Here is a 15,675-nt window from a genome sequence, read left to right as displayed (position 1 = left end):
TATGAGTTCTATTTCTGTTGTTCCAGGGGCAGTTTCTATAGAAGTATGTCAGCCCTGTTTGCCTGGCCATTACTGCGCTGAGGTTGGCCTCTCCTCCCCATCTGGTCTTTGCAACCCAGGCTTCTACTGCGTAGAGGGATCCAGAATGGCCACACCTTGGGGTAATACCACAGGTAACAGGCTGATCCGTCTTACCCCTGACATAGTGTTAATAAATGCATGGTAACATGCAGATTGGTTAAATGGTATTTGAAATATATAAAAACAGGGTAATCTGACACAAGCTTGAAAAACACTCTGCTGTGGACCATTTTCTCTCAATGCACTTCTGCTTGTATTTAACATTTTCATGACCTTTGACTCCACAGTGCTGGAGAGGTCTCCACAGAACATTTACCAGTCTCCACTGCTTTCTCTTTATAGTATTTCTCTCCCTGGGATTGCAGAAAATGGCTCTGGCCTTTTTAGTTCACTCACTAACCTAATGAGTAATGACATCCAATAAAGGTCTATTGTCTCTATTACAGGAGATATCACATCGCCATTCCCACTTCCTGGCAATTCAACCCTGGGTCAGTCCCATGGTGATGTGTGTCCAGCAGGCCATTATTGTCCTAGAGGGAGTGCAAATCCAAGCCCCTGTCCTCCAGGTAGAAAACCAACATAGCCAGACAGAGCTCTGTAAGAAGTGGAAATTAATTCTGTTAAAATGTATTATGAACATGTTATTATATACATGTCCTGTCATTTCCCTGATTCAGCCATTTGTCTGACCTCTTGCTTTTTATTAAACTGCCTCCAAAGGTAGTGTACAGTGCAATAAAGCCCCCAGAGGTACAATATAATGACTTAATCCAACCAAAACTTTAGAGGTGTTGTAAAACCTAATGGGAGCCCCATAAAACTGTCATAATGGTCAGCTAGCTACTTAACCAAGTGAAAAAATTGAGCTATCTATGGTGCCCATACATTACACTATTATGCCTTGCTATTTATTTTTCTCTCAGTGTATGTCTGTGTGTGAGAAAAAGAAGAACAGTGGACATTATTTGTCTCCTCAATATAGGCACTTTCTTGGGGAGGTCTGGGGCTGAGTCGGAGGTTGACTGTGGAGCTTGTTACCCGGGTTCTTACTGCCCCTCATTGGCTCAGACCTCTGTCGACCTCCTCTGTCCCCCGGGGTGGTTCTGCCCACCAGGATCAGTGTCTGGCCATCAGCCAGGTACAGTACACATCATCAGAGGTCAGCTCAGGTTTAACCACGGTAGTCTCTGCACTTCATCATTTTCTTTTTTATTAACACAATGTCTGATCACATACTGTAAGTCTGGTTTCCATATAGTTACACTCACATGATAAGTTGGATCAGAAGCTTTACTTACCTTATTTACTGTAAAAGGTTGTACTGTAGTGCAACTTTACATATTAATTATATTGCACACACTCTCATTCTCACTTAAAGTGGATGGACAAAATACTGCACACAAAAATGGTTGTACTTTGAAGTAAACTGAATCAAATTATACATTATGACCATTATATAATATCGGATTGCATGGCTATAAGCAATGTCAACATGCTCCATATGGCATTTGTCTTGTCCTGTGAAAACCATGTATCTCCGAAATGAAGCTATGTAAAACAGCACCGTTCAGGTTTGTGAGAATGCATTGTCTAATAATCCAGTTGGTTGATAAAAATGTAGGACACCAGAGAAGCAACACCTAATTAAAAAATATGTGCTGTCATTGGACATATGTCCTCTCTTTTGGTTAATTCCAAAATGTCACTACTTTTCCTTTTTGCTGATGCACTTAGTTTGAAATATAACTTACAAGAAAGTTTTCTTTGACACATTTGATCATTTTGCAGTTTAACTACCATCATGTAAGCCTTTTGTAGCAGGGATTGCAACTGTAATGTTACTTTAAAGACTTTTCCATTAGGTGTATCCATTGTATAAGTCTGCTCCCTAAATGTAGTTGTTCTGTACTTTGTGTAGAAACTGGTTCTGTGGATATGTAGCAGAACTCATCAATTACTTTACAAATCATACTCAACATGTAAGGTTATTATATGCCTTAGATGGGCCTTCCTCTTTATTCTTTGAAAGGCATCTGACCTGTTTTCGCCTTTCATCGAGAAGACATTGCTAATTTGAGCATGAAATGGCCCGGAACCTATCAAGAGAGTCATGGCACCTGCTGCTAAGTCTGCTTTCTCTCCTCTTTGCCTCCCACATGATTTTCGTACAGGATGAATACTGCTCATAGACACTCTCTTTTTAATTCCTTTATTTTCATAACATCTGTGTCCCAACAGGTGACGGTACGTCAGCTCGGACAGCAGTGTGTCCGAGCCGCTGACAGATTTAAACATGTCGGGAATTAATGTTTAGGTTGTTACACGTAAATCATTGCAGTTTATCAACCGTGGAGAGTAACTCTACAGTGCCTGTAGTGGAACTGCTTCGAATTACGACCAAAAACGCTTGTCTTTTACTGTTCAATATGTTGCTGTCATGAACGGTAATAATTATTACAGTTGCAGTTTTACAAACAAGAAAGTGAGCAACTTAGCTCGACGGACATGTTGCATCTCAGTAAGCTAGCAAGAGTACAGGCTTTTTTTCCCTGTGAACAAATGCTTCGCGGTGTTGGGAAATTCTTAAAAATTTTGCATTAAAATGCGTTGTAACTCGCGTTACTGAGATTGTAACGGGTAATAATATTACCGAAATTTAATTAGTAATGCGTTATATTACTGCGTTACAGCAAAAAGGAATACATTACTGTAATTGCGTTACTTTTGTAGCGCGTTACTCCCAACACTGATTGCCACATCATTTATTTAAAATATATATTACATTAGTAAAGTATTTTATATTCAAATTACTCTTGTTTTCATTTCAAACCAGGAGGGACAAGACTTTTCTTTATCTGATTGTGTCGCAGGATGTCAGTGCCCGCCTGGCCATGCATGCCCACATGGTAGTGCTGAGCCGGCCATCTGTAGCCCTGGCACTTTTCAATCTTCATCGGGACAGTCCACTTGTAACACTTGCCCACCAGGTAATTAAATAAAAAAAAAATTAAAAAAAAAGTGCACTCACATGTATTAACTATACATAAAGAGTACAAAGTAAACTGAAGCTGACAATGACTTGCACCACCTTGGCCAGGTTTCTACTGTATAGAGAGTTCATCTATGCCATCTCCGTGTCCGATGGGAAGTGTCAGTCCATCAGCAGGCAGGACGTCCCTGACTGACTGCTCCCCCTGCCCCTCTGGCTTCTTCTGTAACAGCACTGCTCTGACAGAGCCGTCTGGACCGTGCAGCCCAGGTCTGACAGTCCAGCATCATAAGGGGAAATGGTGTCAGAAAATTTAGCTATGAGTGTCTTTTTCTCTCCTGTATTTCTGCACTGTATTAAGCCACAGTTTCCCCTCAATGTTGCCTTGTTGTCAGTAAGATGTCTAATTGTATTGTCTACCGCAGGACATTTTTGTTCCCTGGGGTCCACTGAGCCTTCTCCTGTCTCCCAGCCTTATGGAGATGTTTGTCCCATGGGACACTTCTGTCCGCGGGGTACTGGGTCACCCAAACCCTGTCCTGTTGGCAGCTTCCTCCCAGGGCCTGGAGCTTCCTCCCCCTCTCACTGCCACCATTGCCCCCCAGGGAAATACTGCCTCAGTCCTGGAGGCTCACAGCCCACAGGTGATTTTACCAGGTTTCCATTAGTCAAGGACAATCAGGCTTATCATGAGTATAGAGTGCCAATTTTGTAAAATCCAAAACATTTTATATTTCAGCCGTACAACGCAACTAATTTACAGGTTTAGGTTCTAGATGCCTGAATCGCTGCCCACATCAACAATTTCTTCTCGGGACTAAATTAATAAATAATGAAGTCAATAGTCATTCCATGCTTTTTCTAAAACCTCCTTGTGTTAGGTATGTGCTTTGCAGGTTTCTTCTGTTCTGGAGGTGCAGATATCCCCACACCTCGAGCCCACTCCTCTTTGTTCAGCTGTCTTTGTGAAATACTGGAGGTTTATACCACAAAGACAGATGCCGCCCCCTGGATTCACAATCTGTCCTGCCTCAATAACTCCAGTAAGTCTGTTTTTTTCAGTTTATAATAACACAATGAATGCTTCCTTTGAAAGGGCAGTACATCCATTTCTTCAAACTATTCAACTAGAGTGCAAAGCCTCACGTGTTGTGACAAATGTCCCACAAAGCAGCAGCTTTTCAGCTTGACCTTTCCCTCAAGTAATCTACAATTAATCATTGCCTTGCAGTGTTACATTTAAAAAAATATGTTGTTCCCTAGGCAGTCTAAACTGTTAAATCACTATTTAAAAAGAGAAAAGTGGCTCCTCTTTGGTTTCCTATCTACAAGAAAAAGATCTTGACTTGGACATCTTTCATGCTTTATCTGCCATGTTCTATTATAGGGAGAGATGCTAGCTGGATCGAAGCGGTAACGCTGCCACAAGCAGATTCAGACCGTATTGTGACTCAGTCACCATCATGTCTTGAGAGTCCACATTATGCCTGCTCCAACTACAGAGGAGATATATGCCCTAAGGGTGGGTAAATCCTGACTGTGAACTTGTGTGAACATGCTCGATGTGATACTTAATTCATTCCCCCAGGCACACACGTCATCTTTCTTCCTCATGACATGGGTATCCCATTTACTTAAGTTGCTGTGACATATGACTGATTTCATCTGATTTGTCCAGTCTGTGCAGCATATTCTAGCTTCAATACCACTTAATCTTGGTTTTATTTAAACACTTACCCTTTAAAAATGATGAATGAAGTGTTAAATCGGGACATGGTGAAGAATGAACTTTTTTCTTTCACTGTTAGTTTCTTTTTTTTATTTAAGTCAGTGATTATAGAAAATACTTTGTCAGTTACACCCCTTAATGAAATTATTTTCTCGATACAGTAACTTGGTGAAGGCAGCGCAAGATAAATGCTGATGGTTATTCGAATTGAATACCTCCTGCACAAGAACCTCACGCTTGATGGTTCAAATTCCCCTATAAAAAGCATAAATGCTGGAGGTGAACTTCCCTCTTGAGGAGCTGCAGATGGTTGGGTGATGGTGCGCATAAAACAGCTGCACTGACAAAACAGCTTATGTCAGACCAGCAAGAAACAGATTTAAATTCCTGCAACAAAGTAATTACTGCCCACTGGCACATAAAAAAAATCAGTTGGATTAACTTTAAATAAGAGTGTGGGAATAAAAAGTTCATAGTTTGAAAAAATCCTCTATCTTTAGAGGAAGTGTGTGTGTGCATAAGAACAGTAATCCTGATTGTGTAGCTGAAGTTGATTTGTTTAAGTGATACTTTTTGTGGCTATTTTTCAGGTTTCTATTGTCCTTTGGGCTCTGCCTACCCCCAGCCCTGTGAGGCTGGCTCTTACTGCAACCAGACTGGTCTAGATGCCCCAGCAGGGCTTTGTGCTGCAGGATATCACTGCCCTAAAGGCTCTTTAAACCCCCATGCCACGCCTTGCCCCACAGGACACTACTGTCCCCCTGGAACTCCTCTTCCTCTGCCCTGCCCTGTTGGAACCATAAAAAGTGAGATATTTCTCTTTTGTAATATAGCTGTAATTGTTAAATGTATCTAATAATCTCGTTGATTTATTTATCAAAAGAAACTGTGTGCGAGATGTATTTTCTCTTTATTTGAGAAGAGGAACAATTCAGTAATCCCCTGCCCTTTTTTGGTCATGCATGAATGATGAATATGAGTAACAAGACACAATACTAAACTGAGAAATACAACAGCTAATCCTCTTTGTTGCACGCGTTGTCAGTTTTCGCCCACTAATGTCCTTACATGAACTGGTGTCTATCTTTGCACTTCAGTGATGAAGAGAAATATGCAAAATTCCATTGAAGCCTTTTTTTGCTCTCCCTTGGGCGCCTATGAATAATTTCAGTAACAAAGTGGTTTAATCGTGTAATTGTATTCTTGTCTCGAGGCGGACAACTAAAATCCTATTAACATGTGCCTTAGCTCCTTTGAATGGTTATGAATTAGAAACTGATGAATAGGTATGTACTTTGCATCAAATTAACATTGGTATCTATTCTAATGCTTTAATTTAATCAACTTTTGTTTGCAAGTCAACAAACGCTGTGTACTCAATGGATGTATAGATAAAGCACCAAACAATTCAACATTTTTTAAAGTATATCAATTTATGAATTAATTTATAATTGATACGTGTATTGTGTGCTATCCATCAGGTTCCCTTGGTGGGTCTACAGTCAAGGCTTGCCAGCAGTGTCCTTCCGGTCACTACTGCCACCAGAGAGGAATAGCTGAGCCAAGTGGCCAGTGTGCAGAAGGCTACTACTGTCCTGAGGGACAGAGCTCTGAGAGACCACAACAACATGTCTGCTCAGTGGGACATTGTTGTGAGAAGGTCAGCCATCCAGTATTAGTCTTCAAGCTACTGTTTGTCACCATTGCTGAATATTGTATGTAATGTCTCTGCATGAGCATTCCTGCTTTGGCTGTGGTTTTTATTCTGTCATGACAAGTCCATTACTGCATGCTATAGGTCAATTCATGTTTTCTTTCCTGTTTTTCTTCACTTTCTCTGTCTTCTTCCTGTGTTGTGTGTCTGTCTCAGTCTCAACTGTTGTTTTTGTTGTTGTTGCACCATGGTTATGCCTGATGATGTATGTAATTCTCCAAATATAAAGTCTAATAAAATAATTTTAATGGTCGCTCCAGGGCAGTGTCAGACAGACTGCCTGCCTTCCAGGCAGCTACCAGCTCGGACCAGGCCAGAGCAGCTGTGAGACATGCCCTGCTGGTTTCTATTGTCCAGATCAAGGTAAAGGTGATAGGTGGACAATTTTGTTTGACGACAAAGCATTTAGCAGCTGGGGACATAAATGTAATTTACATTTAGATTTAGCAAGAGTAAATTCCTTTTCATTCTGTACCTTATTTGTTCATCAGGAATGACCCTTCCACTTCAATGTGAGAGAGGATTTTATTGTCCCAAAGGATCAGCAAATCAGCATCCCTGTCCAACAGGAACCTATGGAAACACATCAGGACTGGTTGAAGAATGGCAGTGCTCCCTGTGTGACCCTGGGATGTACTGTAAAGGAACAGGTACAATGCATCCCCTCCTCTGAACCTATTAATTAGTTGTTGTTTATTTCTCATAGATAGCTATCTTGCAGACAGCTGCAGTATTTAGTGATGTATTCCAGAAACAATTAAAGGTAAATGGCTGATCTGTTATTAGGGTGATAACAATCTTGCTTGAATGATATATTTATTTAAAGGGAGGACTTTCCCCAGTGGGCCCTGTGCTGCAGGGTTTGTTTGTGTTGGCAGAGCCTCTGCACCTTCACCAGTAGACAGTCTGACTGGATTCCCATGCCCTCCCGGCTTCTTTTGCTCTGTGGGGACTTCTGTACCAAAACCATGCCCAAAAGGAACATTCAGGTGCATATCCTGCAATATCTCTATAATCTCCCACATATCTATAAATGCCATGAACGATAATATTTATTAGACCTAATAGGATTTGAACTCTAAAACTACACTTGTTATCTAGGTATAAAGTAGTAATTTTTGAAATTTTGAAGATGTACTCAAATCCACAGACATTGATGATGGTCCACGTTAATGCTTTGTCAGTATAAAATATAACATTGTGTGAAACAAGATATGTAATCTGAAGCGTTATCGTAGGTTTTAGCATTGAGTGCTCTCTGTGATACTGAACAATTATCTAAATTACATGAAATCATTTGACTACTGCTGCAGTTTATAGTTAGTCTGCATCTTTCGATAGTGAGCAGAGCTGGCTTGTGGACGAATCTCAGTGTCGTAGCTGTAGTCCCGGCTTCTACTGTTCAGAGACTGGCCTCTCTGCAGTCTCTGGACCCTGCCTGCCAGGTCAGAAATACGACTGGAAATTTAGTTATGTTAGTGTGGTGCATAATCCTACTTTTTATAAAAGTGTAGCTTTTCAAACATTTTATTCAAGTGTTTCTCCCCAGGTTTCTACTGTCTAGAGGGATCCCAGACTGCTACTCCAATGTCAAGTGTATCTGGAGGTGTTTGTCCAGTAGGCCACTACTGTGCCGAGGGCAGCAGCGTACCCTCACCCTGCCCTGCTGGCTTTTACCAAAATGAGACTGGAGGAAAAGGCAAAGATTACTGCAAAACATGCCCTCTTGGTAAACAAGAAATTATACTTTATGAATTTAACTCTGCAAAACGTAAGAACTTTATTTATACTGTACACATTCCCTCACCCTCTCTGAACATGTCCTCACTGTTTGAATTATCTTTGCCAGGCTGGTTCCAGGATTTATCTGGCCAGAAAGAATGTAATCCCTGTCCTCCTGGGTTCCACTGCCAGTCCCAAAGTCTTAGCCCCACCAGGGGGAGCTCCTCTGGAGTCTCCACCCCTGTGCCCTGCCCAGCTGGCTACATCTGTCCCAGGGAGAGTCCAGATAGTCAGCCTCTTCCTTGCCCCAAAGGCACCTACAGCCCCAGCCACGGTCTCACCACCACAGGTAAAAACCCAGAACCTTGGAGAACAAATGGTAATATCTTGCACTGTTGTCTGGCTTTTTTGAAGACGGATTTGTAGAGTAAAACGGTTTATCTGTGTTGGCAGGTGAGTGCCTTGTGTGTCCAGCGGGTCAGTTTTGTGGGTCTGAAGGTTTGGTTGAGCCTTCAGGACCATGTGCTGCTGGGTTTCTTTGTCTGATGGGTGCCACAGTGTCAAACCCGAATGACAATAGAACTGGATCTCTCTGTCCACCTGGGATTTTCTGCCAACAGGGGCTCAGAGCAGGTAAATGAAATAAATAAATACCTAAAATTAATGTTTATTTTCCTAAGTAAGTTTCAATCTGAATTTTAAAGATAATATCCTCCATTTAAATGTGTTGTTTTTGCTTTTGTGTTCTAGGGGATTGCTGGGCAGGGTTTTATTGCGACTGGGGCTCCACCAGAGCAGATAGGGCTCTGTGCCCAGCTGGTTTCTTCTGCCCCAGAGGAACGCCAGTCCCCATGCCTTGCCCTGCAGGAACCTTTAGCTCTGAAACGGGCAACACACATCAAGACAACTGCACCACCTGTACCCCTGGGTACTACTGTCAAGGTGGGAAACATGAGTTGTCTTACATTTACTTTATCATGATAGCAACAAATACACACCCATTCTATGGGGATTGTCACAAAGTCACTCTGGGAAGCACATGGTTTTACTAATTGAAAGCCCTCTCTCACTCAGCTAATCTAACTGACAACCGATTTTACAGTGTTAAAGTGTGCATTTCTTAATTATGCAGCTGCATTGTTTCACCGTGTCAAAGTGCGGTTCATTTTATTGGTCTCATCGGATATCATCTGTGTTTATTCATTCTTCTTGTGTGGCTCAGTTGAAGGTATTGTACAGCCTGCACTGTGTCCTGTTGGATACTACTGTCCTCCAGGACTGACTCTAGGACTGGAGTTCCCTTGCCCACCTGGCACTGTGCAGAGCCAGCTCGGAGCCTCCAATCCTGATGCCTGCCTGCCCTGCCCCGCTGGTGTGGAAAGGATTAGTGTTTTGTTCAACATAATCATAACCTAAACCTTTTTTAAATGACTTGTGCACAGTCAAGTCACTGTGTTTCAAATATTTATGATGAATTCTTTATTCTGTTGGTGTTTCTACAGGAATGTTCTGCTCTCAACCTGGTCTGACCCAGCCAACAGGACCCTGTGAGGCAGGATACTACTGCCCTACTGGATCAACCAGCCCTACCTCTACTGAATATCAGGTGTTGTTCTCTGTTGACTTTGTTGGTCTGTAACATTGTAATGTTGGTCGGTAGATCCTTGTTTTCCAGAGAATGATTTATAATGTTATAATGGTGACCCATGACCTTTCATCTAATCAAACCTAAAAAAAGATTGCTTGAGCACATTCATGCTCCCTGTTTTCTAGGTTTTATCTGTTTCTTTGCCCGTTATCTCTGTTTTAATAGCACCATTAGCCGAAATGTCAACTTTGTGCACAAGATATAAAATATTGCTGCATTTACATTTAATTAACTATGGTTATTGTTGGTGTCTTGATGATGAATTGCTTTTCCTCTAGCACTACTGTCAAGATGCATGCAAGCAATGCATACTTTACTGCACATGTAGGGGCGGCAGTAGCTCAGTTTTTAGGGATTTTTCTTGGGGACAGGAGGGTGGCTGATTCAAGTTTAGCATGGACCAGGAATGGAGTGTGGACTAGTAGCTGGACAGGTGCCAGTTCACCTTCACCACCTCTCTCCATAACAATAACACATGTATCTGTGTGTGTATTTGTCTATTTCGGGCCTGTGTATGTAACAATGGAGTAAAGAAAACAAAATTTCCCCAAGAGGGATTAATAAAGTATAGCTTCATAATATGCATTCATTCTTAGGCAATTATGCCATTAAAAGTACAAATGGTATTATAATAGTTTTTATTTTGTTTTCTTTTGGTCAGGGGAATTCTACCAGAAGCCATCTTTGTCCTTCTGGCCACTACTGCCCCTCTGGCACTGGCTATCCACTCCCCTGCCCCACAGGCTCTCTTTCCATCTCCCAAGGACTGAAGGGAGTTGATGAGTGCCCACCCTGCCCGCATGGTCTGTATTGTGACAGGCCTGCAATAGCGGAGCTCTCAGATGCTCTCCCATGTCATGCTGGGTAAACACTTCTGCTCTTCTGCTTTTGCAGTTTCAAATCTCGCCACTCACACACACTGTGGATGCAGTTTTGTTTGTTTCCGTCCATAATAAAGTCTCAGCAGGACAGAGGGAGCAGGTGTCTTCAGCAGCATAAGATCCACTTGAAACACTTTGCTGTCTGTTGCATTGGGTTGCATAAATGCTCTGCAATAAATACTCAGAGATAAAACCCACTTTAAAGCACCTGTAGCACTTCAGTGTGTCGGCTGCTGTTTATTTCTATTCCATTTATAAGCCCTAAATAAAAAGATCTGAGAAGAATTTGACTAGAATTGAAATTTGGTACAATTCAAAGACATTTTGGCCATGAAACATGAATTTTATTGTGTCTGACTTTAATCATTGCCAGTTATTAAAGCATTGTTTTCTGGAAACATGCATTACTTAGCGGCTGATGATGCTTATTTCTGAATAATTAGAACATAAGCAAAATAACGTAATGGTAGCTACATTAGCATTAAATACTGTATGGTGTATTTAAAACCGTTTACCATTACAAAACTGAAAACTTCTCCAAAATTTGTAAATTATATTTCCTCACTGACAGATTGTTCGGTCTCACTAATGGCAGCTTGTGGCAATATTTGTGATATGAAGTTTGTTTTCCTTGTTTATGCCTACAGGTATGTTTGCCTTAGTGGCAGCTCCAGTCCCACCCCGTCTGATATTTCCCATGGCTACCTCTGCCCCGCTGGCCATAACTGTCCTGTTGGCTCAGCAAGTGAGGTGCCCTGTGAGCCTGGCACTTACAGTCCTGCTCCTGGAGCATCCCACTGTATGATATGCCCCAAAGGGACCATGTGTTCCTCCTCAGCCACTCAAAAGCCCTCTATCTGCCCAGCTGGTGAGGATGATGAAAATAAACTTTGAATCTACAGTACAAATCACATCACTTACCTGTTTACATACAGCAGCAATACTGTCCAGTGGTCAAATTTCTAATTCTGCAGTACCAATATTTAATAAGTGCTCTCTTCCTAGGCCATTTTTGTCCTGCCGGGACAGCCCTGCCTCAGCTCTGCCCTTTAGGGACTTTCAGCAACCAGACAGGAGCCTTTTCTCTTTCTGTCTGCACACCCTGTCCCTCTGGAGTGTACTGTAGCTCATATGGAGCCTCAACACCACAAGGTGACCAAACACAATGATATTTGGTGACACATTATTTTAGCCAAAATGCACACCCTGATACTAGTTCAACCATTTAGTAACTAGCAGCTTTATTTATAAAGTACATTTCAGCAACAATGCAATTCAAAGTGCTTTACATAAAACAAACAGAAGTTTAAAACATTTTATTTAAAAACAATTATTTTAAAACATTCATTAAAAATATTTTAAAACTGCTAAAAAATAATAACAGGTATAAAATACAAGAGTAAAAAATACAGTGCAGTGTAAAAAATGAACAATTACTTTATTTTAAAAAAAAGCATCAAAAAGAAAAGTCTTCAGCCTTCATTTAAAAGAACTGAGAGTTGCAGCGGACTTGCAGTTTTCTGGGAGTTTGTTCCAGATATGTGGTGCATAAAAACTGATGCTGCTTCTCCATGTTCACTTCTGACTTTGGGAACAAAAAGCAGACCTGTCCCAGATGACCTGAGAGGTCTGGATGGTTCATAATGTATTAGAAGATCAGAAATGTATTTTGGCCCTAAACCATTCAGTGATTTATAAACCAACAGTAGCATTTTAAAATAAATACTTTTAGAAGACAGGGAGCCAGTGTAAAGACCTCCGAACTGGAGTGATGTGATCCACTTTCTTGGTCTTAGTAGGGACTCGAACAGCACTGTTCTGAATCAGCTGCTGCTGTCTAATTGATTGAAGGATACACTTTGAGTGTATCTTTGTATTTTTGTCTAGGTTCTTGTTTGCAGGGTTATTTCTGCCAAGGTGGAGCCATGGAGCCAACGCCGCAGAGCTCTGACAACTTCCCCAGGAATGGCCCTTGCCCCGTGGGCCACTACTGTCCAAGAGGGTGCATCTCCACAATTCCATGCCCTCTTGGCAGTATTCGCAACACCATCGGTACACCTACTGTTTACGCTCATATTGTTTTCTGTTTGAGTCACAACACTGTGTGATGAATTGAATAATTTGATATCCATATCATCTCTTTAATTAGGAGCTTGCATTTGCATTTGAAAGAGTTCCTAATGGGATCTCTTGTTATCTGCTTGTCTGATCTGCATCACTGTTATTTGTTGTCATAGGAGGAGTGTCCATTGAGAGCTGCTCTGCCTGTCCTGCTGGTCACTACTGCTCCACTGAGGGTCTGGCCAACCCAAGTGGCCCCTGTGCTGCTGGTTTCTACTGCCCTTTCGACTTCTCTTCAACCACTCCATATGCCTTCCTCTGCCCCAAGGTACAGTAAGGGTTATTCAGATACTATATCATTATTTTAATCTCTGTGCTCTCTCTCCCTTCCACTGAATTTTTTTTCTCTCCTTCCCTTTTACATTGTTCTTATTGATTTCTAACAGTATCTCTCAGAGAGAAGCTTGTGCCATGTTGATTATTATTAATGTCCTGCTGCATTGAATCCTACCCCCTTTGTCATTTATATCATCTCCTAGGGCCACCATTGTCCAGAAGGCTCTGCCCTGGCCCTGCCTTGTCCCACAGGGGAGTACCAGCCGAACCCAGGCTCAGACAGTTGCATCCCATGCCGAGCTGGGTTCTACTGTGAGGAGGCAATAGTGGGAGAGCCATGGCCCTGCCCACCACACTCATTCTGCCCTGCAGGTACTTTAAAATTAATTTTTTTGACTACAGCAGATGGCAACTTTAATAAATAAATACATTCATGTATAACCTTAAAAACCAGACTTGTGTTTTAATTTAAAAAACATATTCCTTTGTTGTAATTATGTAATAAATCACCCTGTCAGTCTCCGCTCTGTCAGTCTCCGCTCTACTGCATCTTTTTTTTCAGGCACAATGGTGCCTCATCCCTGCCCTAATGGGACATACACTCATTCAAACCAGGGAGGGCTACAAGAAGAGAGAGAGTGTTTACCCTGCCCTCCAGGAAAGTTCTGCAGGTACACTGGATGCAGTGTATGCATGCACGCACAAGCTCTCCAATGTGCACTTTGTCTCACATTCACATACATCCAGAAATACACGGACAGACACACAATTAGGAACACACACATTGTGTACACACATAGACACATGCTCAAAGGCAAATATTCTTCTCTGCTCTGATTATACTCACAATTAGCATGTTCAGAAGTCACAGCTCACAGAACAGCCAAATTAAGACATTGATATGCATGAATATAATGAATGTGGATGTGGGAGGTGAAAAGGTTAGAAACAATGTAATTATCATTCTATTTATCTAATGAAGCATACATTTTTGAGTCTTCTAAAGGTTCCTGTGTATATGTGTTTCTGTGTGGTTTTGTGTGTAAGCTAATCCTGTGAATCTTTTTTTCAGGGCTGGTAGGATCCAGGGTATGTGTGCTGCAGGCTATCTCTGTGTTTCTGGGAGTGCAGATTTCACCCCTCAGGGACCAATGTCTAATCGGACCAAGTGCCAGTGGGGCATGCAGTGTGCTGGACCATGTCCACCAGGTACAATACATCAATCGTTAAAAAACAACATACAGATTGTCATACTTAAATTGTAGATTCTTTGACATTTAAGATTAGTTATCATCAACTTAGTTGATCATTTTATTCTTTAAATATGTATAATAAAGTGTTAATGCAATTTTTTTATTATTATTCTAGGTTTCTACTGTCCCGAGGGCACAGAGGAGGCTTTGTTGTGTCCTGCAAACACTGTCAGAAGCTCACCAGGAGGTTCCAGCCTACAGAACTGCTTACCCTGCCCACCTCGGCATTGGTGTAAACCTGGTATGAGCTTATAATATACCTTATGTTTGAGTAGCTGGAAATGTTTTTGTGGCTACTGTTATCAGGTTTTCAGGGTAAAAATGCAGGATAAAGTTGGACATAAAGAGGACAAGTTGTTTTTAAGTGATGGAATGGAATGGCTGAGTTTGAGACATTGATTCTCACAGTAAAACAAAAAAAAATCCTTTTTTCTTTGGCCTAGATGAGCATTTTTCAATTCTGATGCTTGGGAAGCGGCATACTGCTTGCTTGCTTTCCTGCCGGGAAGTTAATTGCATCATTGTGTGTTTCATGTGTAAACTGAGTAAGTAGATACCAGCAGGACCCTGGGACTGGAACTACAGTTAAAACCTCAGGTTGATAATTGGAAGAAGCCTGAAGGGCCCTGCCTCGAAAATTATAACTTAGAAATTTAGCCAGGGGCAAGGGCTTGATGAGTCTTAAAAATGATCAATAAATTATTGAAATTGATTCCTCAACTAATAAGCAAGAGTGTAACAAATGTGGCATTAAAACAACCTCACCATCAACATATCTGAAAGCGTTTTTCTTGTTTGTTTGCAGGCGACCCAGTCCTTCATCTGTGTCCTGCTGCTCATTACTGTGATGGCCTGCCAGGCAGTGATTTCAATGGAGGGACAGGACCCAGGCCATGTCCGCTGTACACCTACCGAGATTCCCCTGGAGCAGGCAGTAAGGGCGACTGCCTGCCCTGCCCTCCTGGTTCACACTGTAACAGCACAGGTCTGACACACTGCATTGAACTCACCACGACTAATTAAAAAGATGAACTAAAATTACCCATTTCAAATGTAACAGAATCCTTATCCTTATGTTTTCCATTAAAGGTATTTTTCCCTTTTCATTCTTCTACATCCTGTGCCTGCTGTATATTAAAGTGTAAAATACGCCCTAATAGTCCTCTCTCTGGCAGGTTTGATTTTACATTTCTAAGGACACAAAAATTACTTTTCTACAGTAGGTTGTATTAATTTTAGTATGTATGCACATTATTAA

General features: G+C 41.6%; 1 protein-coding gene across 1 annotated transcript in view; it reads left to right on the top strand.

Annotated features, from left to right (window-relative positions):
* Positions 1-15,675, top strand: part of LOC114552552 (zonadhesin) — a 40,318-nt gene that overhangs the window by 12,337 nt on the left and 12,306 nt on the right. Inside the window, exons 27-56 of the mRNA XM_028573443.1 lie at positions 27-173; positions 528-650; positions 1,067-1,243; positions 2,955-3,071; positions 3,182-3,343; positions 3,499-3,717; positions 3,955-4,116; positions 4,461-4,595; positions 5,393-5,608; positions 6,284-6,462; positions 6,777-6,879; positions 7,008-7,166; positions 7,343-7,505; positions 7,858-7,961; positions 8,066-8,245; positions 8,366-8,587; positions 8,692-8,871; positions 8,989-9,180; positions 9,461-9,610; positions 9,741-9,844; positions 10,548-10,750; positions 11,415-11,635; positions 11,773-11,919; positions 12,655-12,819; positions 13,005-13,156; positions 13,368-13,536; positions 13,727-13,835; positions 14,237-14,373; positions 14,533-14,658; positions 15,223-15,402. Of these exons, the coding sequence (XP_028429244.1) occupies positions 27-173; positions 528-650; positions 1,067-1,243; positions 2,955-3,071; positions 3,182-3,343; positions 3,499-3,717; positions 3,955-4,116; positions 4,461-4,595; positions 5,393-5,608; positions 6,284-6,462; positions 6,777-6,879; positions 7,008-7,166; positions 7,343-7,505; positions 7,858-7,961; positions 8,066-8,245; positions 8,366-8,587; positions 8,692-8,871; positions 8,989-9,180; positions 9,461-9,610; positions 9,741-9,844; positions 10,548-10,750; positions 11,415-11,635; positions 11,773-11,919; positions 12,655-12,819; positions 13,005-13,156; positions 13,368-13,536; positions 13,727-13,835; positions 14,237-14,373; positions 14,533-14,658; positions 15,223-15,402 (4,803 nt within the window). The remainder of the gene's footprint in view (positions 1-26; positions 174-527; positions 651-1,066; positions 1,244-2,954; positions 3,072-3,181; positions 3,344-3,498; positions 3,718-3,954; positions 4,117-4,460; positions 4,596-5,392; positions 5,609-6,283; positions 6,463-6,776; positions 6,880-7,007; positions 7,167-7,342; positions 7,506-7,857; positions 7,962-8,065; positions 8,246-8,365; positions 8,588-8,691; positions 8,872-8,988; positions 9,181-9,460; positions 9,611-9,740; positions 9,845-10,547; positions 10,751-11,414; positions 11,636-11,772; positions 11,920-12,654; positions 12,820-13,004; positions 13,157-13,367; positions 13,537-13,726; positions 13,836-14,236; positions 14,374-14,532; positions 14,659-15,222; positions 15,403-15,675) is intronic.

The sequence above is a fragment of the Perca flavescens genome, chromosome 3 (assembly GCF_004354835.1).
Source record: "Perca flavescens isolate YP-PL-M2 chromosome 3, PFLA_1.0, whole genome shotgun sequence".
Taxonomy (NCBI): domain Eukaryota; kingdom Metazoa; phylum Chordata; class Actinopteri; order Perciformes; family Percidae; genus Perca; species Perca flavescens.
This window is presented reverse-complemented; position numbering and strand designations above follow the sequence as displayed.